Genomic DNA, 14,934 nt, shown 5'->3' on the forward strand with positions numbered 1-14,934 from the left:
CCAAGTGATTTGGACAAAGAATCAGGGAAAGGACCACTTGGAGTCCTATTCCCCCAAATTATTCCCTCAAGTCCTACACCCCCTTTCCTGGGGAAGGCTTGAGAATAATATCCTCACCAATTGGTACATGTGAACACAGACCCAAACCCTTGGATCTTAAGAACAATGAAAAATCAAGCGGGGTCTTAAAATAAGAATGTATTAAAAAAAATAAAATAATCACCTCTGTAAAATCAGGATAAAAAAAGAACAAGTTAAAAATCACTTAGAAAAGTTAGATGCCGGCAAGTCACCAGGGCCTGATGAAATGCATCCTAGAATACTCAAGGAGCTAATAGAGGAGGTATCTGAGCCTCTAGCTATTATCTTTGGAAAATCATGGGAGATGGGAGAGATTCCAGAAGACTGGAAAAGGGCAAATATAGTGCCCATCTATAAAAAGGGAAATAAAAACAACCCAGGAAACTACAGACCAGATAGTTTAACTTCTGTGCCAGGGAAGATAATGGAGCAAATAATTAAGGAAATCATCTGCAAACACTTGGAAGGTGGTATGGTGATAGGGAATAACCAGCATGGATTTGTAAAGATTGGAGAGGGTCCAGAGAAGAGCAACAAGAATGATTAAAGGTCTTGCGAACATGACCTATGAAGGAAGGCTGAAAGAATTGGGTTTGTTTAGTTTGGAAAAGAGAAGACTGAGAGGGGACATGATAGCAGTTTTCAGGTATCTAACAGGGTGTCATAAGGAGGAGGGAGAAAACTTGTTCACCTTAGCCTCTAAGGATAGAACAAGAAGCAATGGGCTTAAATTGCAGCAAGGGAGGTTTAGGTTGAACATTAGGAAAAAGTTCCTAACTGTCAGGGTGGTTAAACACTGGAATAAACTGCCTAGGGAGGTTGTGGAATCTCCATCTCTGGAGATATTTAAGAGTAGGTTAGATAAATGTCTATCCGGGATGATCTACAGTATTTGGTCCTGCCATGATGGCAGGGGACTGGACTCAATGACCCCTCGAGGTTCCTTCCAGTCCTAGAATCTATGAATCTAGGATAGAAGATAACTTTACAGGATAACAAAAAGATTCAAAACACAGAGGATTTCCCCTCCAGGCAAAACTTTAAAGTTATAAAAACAGGGATAAACCTCCCTCTTAGCACAGGGAAAATTCACAAGCCACAACAAAAGATAAATCTAACGCATTTCCTCACTATTACTTGCAGAAATAGTAATATTAGATGTTTAATTCAGATATGGCTTAGGGAGATGTATTTTCCCTGCCCTGGTTCCTTGCTGACTCCGAGAGAACAAAGGAACACAAAACAAAAACCTTACCCCACAGATTTGAAAGTATCTTCTCCCCTTATTGGTCCTTTTGGTCAGGTGCCAACCAGGTTATCTGAGCTTCTTAACCCTTTATAGGTAAGGAGGGATTTTATGCTACCCGTAGCTGTATGTTTGACACGCCCCTTCCCTCATTTACCTAGCTCCATTGCGAGCACGCACTGTTGCACAGAGAACAGGAAAGCGCCAAGCACACAGAAGGAGAGCACGATTGGCACTAGGACCCAGGAGGCGACATTCAGCTGCAGAGTCAGCAGAGCTGAGATGCATCCTCCTTAAGCTGGGTAGCTCTACACTTGCAGAAATGAAGGGGGGGTGGCAGTGGCACATAACCCCATGTTCCCCTCCATGCCTCACCTCTGTTTGGGGGGTGGCAGTCCAGGGTAACCCCCCCGCCCTATCACCCTTTGCTTCCCTGACATTTTTTGCAGGGAAGCACAGAAATTCTGAGGCTGGGGGAATTTCCCCAGAAGTAAAAGTTGCTAATAATCACCATGCCATTGCTTATATCCTAGTCCTGTTAACGTTGATGTTAATGGGATGGGATTGATTCTTAGCTACATATTGTCATTAACTGGAAGTTGCTAATATCAGGATTGCTATTAAGCAGAATCTGTTGTACTGGTTTCTAAACTCTTTGGAGCAAGCTTTTTACACTTGAATGCAAACAAGTGTCCATCATGTGTTTGAATTTAATTTTTCTCCCTTTAGTTTTATATCCCAGTTCATGTGGGATCATCAAATGTTTTTTGGTTCGTTAGTGTAGAAAATAGAGATACAATTCATGTTACTGTTATTTATGGATCAGTGGCTCTGTGGCTATCCCTTCACTTCTGACAGTTTATCAAAATAAAACCTGATTAGATGTCATTTTGCTGTGACCTGTCCAAATTAATCTTTAAATCATAAAAATAAACTAGTTTGGAAGGACACTCTCGGGGTAGAGAATAAAAATAAAAATTTTAGCAAATTAAAAGGTCCAGGAGTGGGTTGCATTACTCCTGTGTGGGATGACACATTTGGACCTTCATTGGCTCTGTAGTTACTGAAAAAATTGGATCACTTCCAAATTTTGTGCAGATAACCTCTTCAGTTCTTTGTCAAGCGAAATTGGCTCTGGGCTGATAGGGAGTGAGCTTATTTTCAGATAGCTATTGGTGATGTGAAAGACAACCCCTTATTGAGTCTTCAGTGAAATTTTAATTCAGGTCTGTGCCATCAAATGCTTTGAGGTCTAATGTGAATATTGTTAGTGTAAAGTGAGTGAGTCTTATGTACTCTACAGAACCCTGTTCGTGTAGTTATTTCATGACGACTGTGAAAGTCAAGAATATTTTATGTGGTGATTGAGACACAGGGCATTGCCCACCATGCCAATGGATTTTCATAATTTGACCAGTTCGTATGTACCTATTTAAATAAAATATTGAAATTATTCTAGAAGGGAATCCCTTTTTATGAAATCATTCTTTAGGAATCTGTGCCTTGTAATTTTAAACGGAAATGTTATATTTTACAATAGTTCCCATAGAGGGGGGCTAGCCACACACCAGAGCTTTCATTAATGTAGTTGTTCTATAATTGCATTGAAAGGCAAATATGACCCATTGAGAGGAACTAAATACAATGTGTTGCATTTTAGCAAAATATTGACTTTATTTCAGGTTGTAATGGCAGGTGCTTTCTACCCAAACTATTTTACTTTTGGACAATGTGATGAAGAAATTGCTGTGAAGGAACTGGCTGGCAGAGATTCTAAAACCATTGTAATGGTATGTTAAGGCAATGAGTAATCTACTGTGTATTTTAATTACGTGAGATTTCAGTGTTGAGGGTGATATTTTGAAGTTTCATTCTCTCTTGCAACAGAAGAGGGATAATTGTCTGTGCTTTGATCTTTATACAGAAGGACTTCTCCCCTTTTCCAGCCTCCCAGTTTTAATACCTGCTGTGTGGGTGGACTGTTTTGAAAGAATTCCTGTTAAGGACTGGTTCTTAGCATTTGAATGTTGGTCTCCTGTGACCAACCAGCACTCACTTTGATATAGGTTTAAAACATGTGATATGACTATCCAGGGTACTGTTAGTAGGTATTTATAAAATAAACCCTTGGAGTCTGTAATTTAAATATTACTATTCAGTAATCTCTCCTCATTGCACATGCATCACACACCTATCTTTTACTTTAGGATTACTTATAAGTGCTGCACTCCAGGCATTTTTCTGTTCTAAGTCTTGTTTACATTGTCCAATGAACAAATGCCAATATGAAATGGCTGCAATAAACTGTAAAAATGGTTCATAAATACATAGATACTAGGACAGATATATACTTGTCACCATGCATTGCTATTATCTTAATAAAAAAGTGAAACTGTGAAATTGTGTGCTTATTTGTGCTTTAAAGAAGACAGACCTCCAGCCTGATGTGCCTCAAAGAGGGTAAAAATTGCTAAACGCCAACCACAGACTAGATTTTGAGGGAAGAGCAAGATGCGCAACAGTGTACAATGAATGAATTTCCACATGCTTTGCTGCTTAGCCACCAAAGAATTGACCCATTCAGCAAATTCATGGAATAGAGACAAGCTTTCAGTGTAGTCTGAGAGACTGTTATTTTTACCTGAATGTAACTTTTCTGATTTTGCTCATAGCCCAATTTTTTGTCAGCTTGGATCTAGAAGTGCTGGAATTTCTTATTGCACGCAACCCCTTCTTTCACTGTCTTGGTCACATATGATGACTGTATTCATGGACTATTTTGATTTATCAGGAATACTAACTCATATGGAAAATCTTAGGAGATAATGGAATTCCATTGATATCCTCAGTTTATGATAGCCTGCACACTGGGCACAGTCATAAGGAGAGCAAGGAAGACATGAATTCCATCTTCCTTCCAATACAAAGAGAGAGGATGGAATTAACGTTAAGTAGCTTGGCTGGAGTAATACCAGTGTACTGTGCAAATGAATCTTAAGTTCTGCTTCCTGATCAAAGTGGGTCTTCTGGTTTTTTTTTGGTGAGAGAAGGTCATAGGTATTTCAATGTACATATTTTGCAAAACAAATATAAAAGAAAAAAGGAGAGGTGTGAGGTCAAACCAAGCCACTGATAGGTCACTTAAAAAAAAATTGTATGCATAGTTTAAAACTTTCAGGGGTTATAGTCTTAGCTTGATGCAGAAGTACTTATGTGTCTAACACATTTTAAACTGAAGTTAAACTATTCCTTTTGGTTTTCTGTGGTTAGGTCTATTTAGAATACTTATGTTATGCTATTACTTTGGAGGAAGCAGGGCATCATTAATCGCAAATTCTTGGAACTTTGGGGTACCTATTTTTAAAAATAAATTGTTAGATACAAGATCTACCTGTATTCAAAATAACATCAGAATTTTGATGGCATTTACTACAGATATAAATATTACATATCTTTTGAATATTAGAGAAGGTAAATACTCCAAGGCTGTGGTTAAATGCATAATCCATTACATTTTTTTGAACTGTGCCAATATTAACTTTATTTTTTGTGACAGTTGAAGAACATTCCTCCCTATGGTTTCCTATACTATAAACAGCTGCAGTCACTCTTTAGACAGTGTGGTCAAGTAAAATCCATTGCATATGATGGAACAAGGTAAGTAAAAATGTATTATTTTATATAAGTCCTAATTATGAAGTAATGAGTGGAGATTAATTTAAAAATCATGTCACTGCTTTTGTTACCCTGTGATCTGTCTGCAACATTTAGTGATCTCTCTTGTGATGTGATCTGTATAAGTAGTTGAGGAGATGTGTACACTGAAAATCAAATGTTGGGCAGAGTGAGAGAAGCAGGCTTGAGGCTGAGTACGTTTATCAGCTAGTAGTAGAGAAACCAGTCTTTTTACCTACTGTTGTCATTTTCTTCTTTTGTGTAAAAAGGCTGCCAGTGTTTGAGAATCTTGGTAGCATTGCTTTTCTCTGCCTTCTTCAGATTTCAACATCTTCATGATTAATTCTGTTGTATCTTCCCAAAACTCTTCCTATTTATATTGCTATGTCTGCAGTATGCAGTAATCTTGAGCATACTAGAATAATTTCATTATAGCCATGATCGGATGTAAAAATGTTCTAAAGCTACATAGGACAGATTAAGCAGTGGCTGTGAGACTACAAACATTTTTGCATTTCTCTTACCTGCTCAGAAGTGGGCCAGGAGAAGAACAGATCCACTTTTTACTCAAATAACGTACCTGTTTCAAGGATTTGTTTGTTTGTTTTGTTTTTGAAACAGAGCCTTTGTGGAGTTCTCCCGTAATCCAGCAGAGCGGTTTAAAACTCTTCCGGCAGTGTATATGGCACTTAAAATGTTTCAGCTAAGAATTCCGCTTGAACTCAATGTTCATCCTCCAGAAATGATTGAAGGAAAAATGGAGGTAGCGACATTTACAGAATTGAGGCACACAAGGTACTGCATTATGGAGAGAGACTAGTCTCTTCATAGTCCTAGGTTGGAATAAGGTCTCTTTTTATTTTAAGATCAAGTGTGAACTACCTCTGTCGTCACCAAAACTAAACCAGTCCACTTCAGATATCAAAGACATAATCTTATGCCAGGGCAGAATTATTCTGGAGGGTTTAGATGACTTGGACAGAGTGTTAAATAGAAAAATTGTGGTGAAATCACTAACTGAACACTTTTTGGGGGGGGGTGAGGGGGGCTACTTATAAGTCAAAAATGGCTTGGCCTAGGAACCTAAAATTTGTATTTCTTCTTAGTGGGACTGGTGTGTTTTGAATAGTTTTAGGGGTATTTTGTTGGTTAAAAGCTGTTTGAATGCATATTCAAAACCTGCAGAGTTCTTACCCATCAGCCTTGCCGTATGGAGTTAATATCTTGTGAGCAACAGGTAGGCATATGTATGTAGTGGTAGTTGAGGGGGTACTTGAAGACCAAAAGGGAGTAGTAGCAGCACATTGGGGACATTAGGGAAACCCACCTTTTTGTGGCCAGAGATGCAGTCTAGGCAGAAGTGGTGTCCACCCTGTGTTGCTTGCAAGCTCTGTTAGTGTCCTTCCACCTCTTGAAACCTCCACAGGGACTCGTGACACTGAGCAATACTTAACCATTCTTAAATACAAATGAACAAACCTTGATAAAAAATTGTGGACAAACACCATTTATTCTCCTATGGAGAATCCATCAGAATGAAAGTGTAGACCACTTGAGTAGGCCATGTCCAGTGGTCCCAGGGAAAAGTTTCTGCCAGAAAAATCTGTTACAGTGGCTTGCCCTGGGTACTCTACCCCGTTCTTAGACACAACTTGCTGAAACAGCTCTCTGCCAAATGTTCCTGTTCAGCTGCAACTCTGAAATTAGTCCGTAAGCTTTGGATATATTATTTTAAAATATTAAAATGTCTGAAGGCAGAATTATGGCCTTAAGTTGAGAGTTCCCATTGATTATATGGACTTTTAAACAAAGCTTATGTAGCCCATAAGATGATTGGTAAGATCCATATGAATATTAATTATTAAAGCACCTTAAGAAGCGTAGGCAGCCCATCTATGTCTGACGATTAATGTTGAATTTATTAACTTTTGTCAATTACTAGGATAGGAACTTCCAAAATATTCTCTTTTTAAGAACATAGAATTCATCCTTAGTATAATCAACCTAAATTCTTTTTTTCATAACTTAACCTTAAAAGAGATGCCATAGTGGAAAACTCAGTTGTTAAATCTAGGCTTTTGTGAATTTTATAAGAATTTGGTAGGGCAGCTGCTACGCTGCATGTATCATTATGTGTTATGCCACAGCAGGCACATAAAACATAATTTCTCAATGGTCTGTTGGATTTTCATAGCCCTCCCCCATTCTACCTTTATTTATTTTAAGCACAGACCATACTTCAATATATGCATTTTAGGGCCCATATCTTTCTTTCTAGGTATAAGTGCCTCAACTTTGTTTTAGACCCAGATAGAAAGTGATTCAGGTTCATTTTTATTAAACAGAACTTCAAATTCTCACTTCAGAAAAATCCCAGAACATAGTGCTCAAAGGATTATATTTGTATTCGATTATGTTTTTTAGAGTAAATGTGGACTTTCAGAAGCAGATCGTAGAGGCTATGCAAACCTCGTTCGATGCGCTAGAACAGTCACAGACAATTGCAAGCCTTCCCTTGTCCATCTGTGTCACAGAGGTAGGAAAGTTCTATCACTAAAACGCTGACTGTACCTAATAAATCTTTTAAAGATTCCTCTATACAAACACAGCCAAAAACTGGAAATAGTGGAGGAGGGGTTTGAAACTTTTTTTCATGGAATAGGATCATTGGGGAAATAAACAACTTCTCTCAAATTTAAAACATTTGTATGTAAATAATAGTCTCGATATTGTAAGGCAGAGGATGGCAACCTTTCAGAAGTGATGTGACGAGTCTTCATTTATTCACTCTAATTTAAGGTCTCTTTCTATAAGTCTATAATATATGACTAAACTATTGTATGTAAAGTAAATAAGGTTTTTAAAATGTTTAAGAAGCTTCATTTTAAAATTAAATTAAAATGCACAGCCCCCCAGACTGGTGGCCAGGACCCGGGCAGTGTGAGTGCCACTGAAAATCAGCTCACGTGTTGCCTTCGGCACACATGCCATGGGTTACCTACCCCTGTTGTAAGGCACGGGCTGTGCCTTGTGTGTTTGTACAGCCACTAGCACGTTTTGGGAGCTAGTGGAAACAAACAGTAAGTGGAAGTGAAATTAAAAAAGCAAATACATTTTAACTAGATATAACTCTTCAATCAATTTTTACATAACTTGAAATCTTCCTTTGTGTAATTGTCCATGTGCCCATTCTACTGATGGTGCACATGCACCTCGTGAGAGACCAGTGTCTTTTTGGCCATCAGTGCCCGTAGGGCATGCGTGTGCTCTCCAGTCATCATCCTGTGCTGTGATGGCATATAAGGGCAGGCTGGGCCGCTACCATTAAGCTCCTCTCATCACCTCATAGCTTAGAGATAGAGCCCCAACAATCCAAGACACTGGCAGCCTTCTTGATAGCCTTAGCTACCCAGCTACAAATAGTGTGTTGTTAGTTATTAGTTAGTTAGTTTGCCTGTTTCAACTTTTATTAGTTATTTGATTTGGCGTTGTTCAGCTCACCTAGGTTTAAACACTGCCCCTCGTGAGAGAGCTATTCCTGTTTCAGATGGAGACTCTAAGTGCCTCTGTTGTCTGGGAGAGATGCACATTCCCAGTAAACATGTGAATTGTAAGTCTTTCAGCTCCAGAACTAGGAAAGGCAGGGAGGCCTGACTTCATGTCTTCCTAATGACCAAATGAATGAGACCAGCTTCCGAGCTGAGCTGTCAAGTACACCCTGTTATGTGAGCCTTCTGAATCCAAGAGTGTCAATACGGGCTTGTGACTTTGAGAGCTCCAACTTGAACATTTGCTCCCCACTACAACAGTGACATCCCCCTCACTGCATGGGGTTATAAGCCCCAGAGGTAGGTCACCCATCAGGGATTCCCCTAAGAGGAAAACCTCCCTGCGGGGATTTCGCAGCTCAGAACAGCTCTTGCTGAAACTCGGCACTGAGCTGCTTCAGTGTCACAACCCAGCACTTCTGCACTTCAGTGTCTCACTCTTCTGCTACATATGGGCTATTCCCCTTCTATCGGCAGTTTCTGGAGGCAGTTCAAAGCTGTAGCACAGCCTGACCTAGCCATGCCCCTTTTTCTGGCCTGCTGCCAGAACTTCTGCCTTTGTGACACCTGTCCATGGTGGTTCTCTTTGCTCCTCACCTTTCCTTTCTAATTTTTTTTTTCATTTTCAGGCAGTAGTGAGCAGCCTTCTTTGTTTTCTGCACCACCTGGACTGGGTATTTAACAGCCTGTGGAATGTAGATACTCTAAACAAGTTCTGTGCTTCTCTAAATTCACAGGACCTCTTCTCTTTGGAGAAAAATTGGACAAGATAGTGGCTGAAAATGCTGCCAAACCTTAACAGTCCTTCTGCTCTCCACTTCGTGCTGTAAGAAGGAAATCCAAATCCACAATCAGACAGAATTGCTCCTTTCATCTTTCTTTCTCACAGAGGTTCCAGAGGAAAGGTAACAGACATACTAAGGCAAAACCTTGGAGTGGAGCGTACAGAAAAACTTGAGGTACTCCCACAACCTTCAGGGGCTCCTTATGATGATGAGTGACTGTGCCTCTGCCCAGATCTGAGCTTGGGAGGCAGAATTTCCCACTTTTCAGAGGGATGGTTTGCTTCTACCGTAGACGAGAGAGAGTGCACCATGGATACTCCTTGAGCTAAGGGTTTCACTCCATCCCTTCATTTAGTCTCCTGTCACCAGCACCCTCACCAGGTGCAAGCTTGTCCAGAATGAGATCTCACGTCTCCTGGACATGTGAACAATAGAGTTCCCCAGAATAATGCTTCTCAGGGTTTGACTCCATCATCTTCATTATTCAGAAGTGCACTGGTAGAGTCAGGGCCATCCTTGATCTGAAAAGACTCAACAAATGTATGAAGAAAACAAAGTTCTAGAGGGTGACTTCCCTGTATTAAGGGGACTTCCTACCTCAGTGGATTTAGCAGATGCATACCTTCACTTTCCAGTGCGCCCCTTCCACTGCAGGCTCCTGAAATTGGCTTATGGTACGCATAATTACAAGTACCAAACTCTGCCATTTGGTCTCTCCTCAGCCTCAAGGGTATTTACAAAGATGCTGGAGCTGATAATAGCCAGAATCAGATCCCAGGGTATTCACCTGTTATCCCTTCCTGGATGACATAGGGAAAGTGATCCAAAAGATGAGACAAGAACCAACAAAGGTGCAAAGGCTAACTCTGCGCCTGCCAAGAAGATCCTGGCTTTCCAGCCTGATACAACTAAAGCTGAACCACCATTGCAGATACTGGTGAGGGCATACATCCTTTACTAAGGACCATTTCTCCATTAGGACCCAGGCCATTTTCATCTGACAGTCTGGCTGTTGGAAGGGAAGTGTTAGCCAAGTGTTGGCCTGTCTTCCAAAGTGATAAGGACTCTGCTTTCTTTTAGGAGCACTTCCACTCTAAAAGCCTGTTTCTCCATCTGGACCAAATTCAGTGTTTGGTGTCAAGAGCATAGCGTAAATACAAGAGATCCTGGGTTTCCAGTTGTTCTGAACTTCCTTCAGGAAGGAGTGGCTAAGGCACTACAGCCAAGCACTCCAGGTGTCAGCCCTCAGTAGTGTACTGTTTTGCAGGCCCTTTGGGCTCCCTGGCCAAGAACCTCAGATATGAGTTCCTTAGGGCAGTTAGACTGGCCAGAGCAGCGATCAACCCAAGCTTCCCAAAGTGGGACCTAACATTGGTGCTGAATGCCCTAACCACCCATCCCTTCAAATCACGGGCATCTATATCACCATTTTATCTTTCTGCCAGAACCTGTTTTCTAGTTGTCATCATGTCCACTAAATGAGTTTCAGAACTGGGAGAATCTAAGCAGGATCTTACTGCATGTTCCATGATGACCAGCTGCTGCTAAGAACTTCACAAACATTCTTGCCTATGGTAAATCTTCCTTGCCATGCCTTGCAGGAGATTGTCCTCCCTTCATTCTGTCCAAAGCCACAGCTACTGATTGAGAAGCTATGGCACAGCTTGAGTGTCAGAGGAGCAGTAAAGATTTATATCAAGCATACAGAATCCACAAGGAGATCAGACTCTGTTCGTTTCTTTTCACCTGAGGTATCAGGGCCTTAAATATCCAAGCTATCCCATATCAGATGGATCAGGCTGTGTATTCTTAAGGCATACAAGGCATCCAGTGTCTGTTCCAAAAGGAATCAAGGCCCATTACCCAAGATCCATGGCAGCCTCGTGGGCCAAAAGAGTGTGTGCTTCCTCCACAGAGATCTGCAGAGCTGCGACATGGATATAGGCTAACACCTTTATCACACCCTATAGAATGGACTTGGTTTTCCTCAGTGCCCTCCTTCAGCAAGAGGGTGCTGCAGGCAGTGGTCCCGTAATAACCTTGATGTTTGAACAATCCTGAAAAAGGGATTCCCCCCCCTTTTTCTTTGTTTGTTCTCTTATCTCTCCCTACTCCTGTCCACTGCTCTCTCTTTCCCATATGTAACAAAATTGTTTACCCAATCATTTCCATTCTGCTATCAACAACTCCCACAGTTCTTCTGACCCTGGTCAGTTCTCCCCCTGAGGGTCCACATTTGTTTGGATATTTACTGTGTATAAGCAAGGACTTACTGTACATAGTTACTTGGTTGGCGTTGGAATTATTGTTACTAATTATTTTCTACAAGTTTTTACACAGCCTTGGAATAAATTCTCTGACAGCTGGCTAGAGAACGGGGTGTGGCTAGCACAGGTTGTGCTACAGCTTTGAACTGCTTCTGGAAACTAGACAGGAGGGGAATAGCCCATACGTAACAGAATTGTGGGAAATGCTGCTAGCAGAAATGCAATTATCGGGTAAGAAATCTTCCATTTGGGGAAGAATATGGCACCAGGATCAGCCCCCAGCACTGACCCTTCCGATACCAGAACTGGGCATCTCAGGACAGTGCACTGTCACTGTAGTGGTGATTACTATATCACCTCAACAAAAGCTGGTTCTGACACAGCTGACTACACTGCCCCATGGAGCACTGTTTAAATATTTGGTACCGATGGACTTGCAGAACCGCAGTTCCCTCTGCTGTCCACCTCATTACTTCAGTCAGCCCCAGTTCCACCTAGTAGCAGAACACCATTGACCCCTAACACAACAAGGGCCACAGTACCACCTTTGAGTCTGGGCTATATGTTTTTTTCGGTCTCAGATTCTGAATTGGGGAATGAAGAAATCCCTCTAATAGCATGCTTACTTGTTTCGGCTCTCACCTCAGCACTTGACATCCTATTGAGGATCCAGACACGCCTTGTGAGAAAGATATTGGGACCTACAGAACCCAGCCGCTTGGTTTTCTACAGCTTGGCGATTGGGTGCGTATCCGCTGTGACCTATGCAGCCTTACTGGAGTTCCTGGTCAGCTCAGAGCAACCCTGGTCCCTGGGAGCAGCCATACACCATCATAAGATGACTACTTCTATGGCACTGCATGTTCAGGTGCTAAGACCACCCCGCCTGGTTCCAGCGCAGCCACAGGTGGAGGAGGTAATGGAACAGGTGCCGAAAGTTGATCCTCCTGCACCAGTAACCCTTTCCTACTCATCCTCAGATGACATTTTAGTACCACCCATGACCTCATAAATGGGTGACTGTAAGGGTTTCTAGGAATTGGATGGCTGATGTTTTCCAAATTCGTATTGAGGAGGTCCAAGAACAGACCCATAAATTGGTGGATGTACTCCAAGCCTCCTCAGGAGGGAAGATTGTCCTCCCATTAATTAGGCCATCATGGATCTGATTAGGACCTACTGGCAAACACCAGCTTTGGCACTACCTACATCTTGCAGAGCAGATTAAAAAAACCACCACCACCAGATGCCTTCTAAGGGAGCAGAATTCTCTTACATGCACCCTAACCCATCATTCCTTGTGGTCATGGCAGCAAATGAAAAGCCAAGACAGTTTACGTCTGCACTGAAAGACAGAATCAAAGACATTATATTTGTTTGGCTGAAAAGCTTACTCCTATAGTTCCAGGTAGCCAGTTATCAAGCCATACTGGGCATATGAGTTTTGTATACACGAGAAATTGCTGGCCTTTGCGTACAATCTTCTCGATGCTTGTGAGGAATTTACGTTGCTGGTTAGTGAGGGCCAACTTTTATCCAGGACCGGTATCCAAGTGGCATTGGATGTGGTAGATATGACTGCCAGATCAATAGCAATGGTGATTGTTATGCACTAGGCCTTCTGGCTCCAGAAATTGGGATTCCTCAGAAAAGTACAGCCCATGGTGGAAAATCTGCAATTGTTCAGATCTAAAACCAGTGAGGCAAAACAGCAATATTCTTTGCAGAGACTGACCCAGCCATACTTCTGCCACCAGAGGTCTTAAGAACTGGCCAGAAAACAACAGCATTTCCATAAGAGGAGGCAGCCTACTGCTCCACTTCAAACCTCCCAATCTTCCCGGTCCCGGAAGCATTCATTTTGATGGAATGGTCAAGAGATGTGTTCTGTCCCCACTGATTTTGGAAATCAACTGTCTCCCTTTTAGGAATCACTTAGCTCACTTCAGGTACACTTGGTCCCTTTATCATCACCAACCAGTGGATCATGGATACGATTACACAGGACTGTTCTGTCCAGATTTCTGCAGTGGATATTCCCAACCCCTCTTCCCTGTCCCTTTTTGGGGACTTTTGTCATGAGGCTATATTACATGAAGAGGTCCTCACGCTTTTCTCTCTTGGATTGATATAGGAGGTCCTTGCACCTTACAAAGGGAAGGGATGCTACAGCAGCCAATTCCTATTCCCTAATTAAAAAGTAGGATAGTAACCCATTTTAGACCTGTGAGACGGCATAACCTTAATTCACTAATTGAAGTTCTGGACGGTCACCCTACTGTCGATAACTTGGACTCTAGAGTCAGGAGACTGGTTTGCATCTCCTGACCTTCAGGATGCATACTTCTACATATTCATTGTTCTGCCCCACAGGAATTACCTGAGGTTTATAGTAGAGCAGGACTGCTGTCAATACCAAATGCTACCATTTGGCTTTCCAAAGGGCTGAGAATGTTCGCCAAGGTGCGATCAGTAGTGGCAGCTTACTTGAGAAAATGCAACATGAGTATATACCTCTACTTGGACAGTTGGCTGATGCAAGGAAAATATTCTCATCACACTCTACCTTTTCAGGGAGGCAGCCATTCTAGGCAGGCCTGGAGGACCCATCTTCACTGCTGCTTTTCTGGGGTGTGGTAGGACTACAAGGCCTCCAGCAAGGGACCTTAAAGGACTTGGTACACCCCGTCACACCCATCCACCACAGTTAGGACACACTCCACTTGAGTGCAAGTGGCATCAAGAGCCTCACTCAGAAATTTACTAGTATCAGACATTGGGCATCAGTCCACATGTTCACTCAGCATTGTGCTTAAATGGAAGTCTCTAGATTTGATGCTGCATTTGATAAAGCTGTCCTATCACTATTTCATTAAATTATGCTGAGCTCCCACCTTCTTTACATAATAACTGCTAGGAAGACACCAACAGTGGAATGGACACGTGGACAATCACTTGAAGGAGAAGGGAAGTTACTTACCAGGTATAGCAGAGTTCTTCAAGAAGTATTGTCCATATGCACATACCTCTACCTTGGAGTCCTCTAAGGAGATCTGCACTGAGAAGGAACCAAATGGCAGTGGTCACACCTTGCCTATATGTGCCTTCTCAGTGGGGCACGACAACTGGAGAGCATGTGCGCCCCCCAGCTACTGCTGGCCAAAACAACTCCGATCTCTACCACATGAGGCTCGTGTACAATCCATGGAATGTGCATATGGACAAAACATCGCTAAGAATTCCAGTTACAGTACACAATAAGTAACTTCACTTTGGTTATTGCTAACATTAGGATTTAAATTACCTAGTAGCTGCAAAATAAAATATACATT

At 41.8% G+C, this 14,934-nt stretch overlaps 1 protein-coding gene across 1 annotated transcript in view; it reads left to right on the forward strand.

The window, feature by feature from the left end:
* TDRD9 (tudor domain containing 9) overlaps nt 1-14,934 on the forward strand; it is a 164,681-nt gene that overhangs the window by 127,717 nt on the left and 22,030 nt on the right. Inside the window, exons 22-25 of the mRNA XM_054024976.1 lie at nt 3,010-3,117; nt 4,884-4,984; nt 5,624-5,797; nt 7,427-7,538. Of these exons, the coding sequence (XP_053880951.1) occupies nt 3,010-3,117; nt 4,884-4,984; nt 5,624-5,797; nt 7,427-7,538 (495 nt within the window). The remainder of the gene's footprint in view (nt 1-3,009; nt 3,118-4,883; nt 4,985-5,623; nt 5,798-7,426; nt 7,539-14,934) is intronic.

This window comes from Malaclemys terrapin, chromosome 4 (genome assembly GCF_027887155.1).
Source record: "Malaclemys terrapin pileata isolate rMalTer1 chromosome 4, rMalTer1.hap1, whole genome shotgun sequence".
Taxonomy (NCBI): Eukaryota; Metazoa; Chordata; order Testudines; family Emydidae; genus Malaclemys; species Malaclemys terrapin.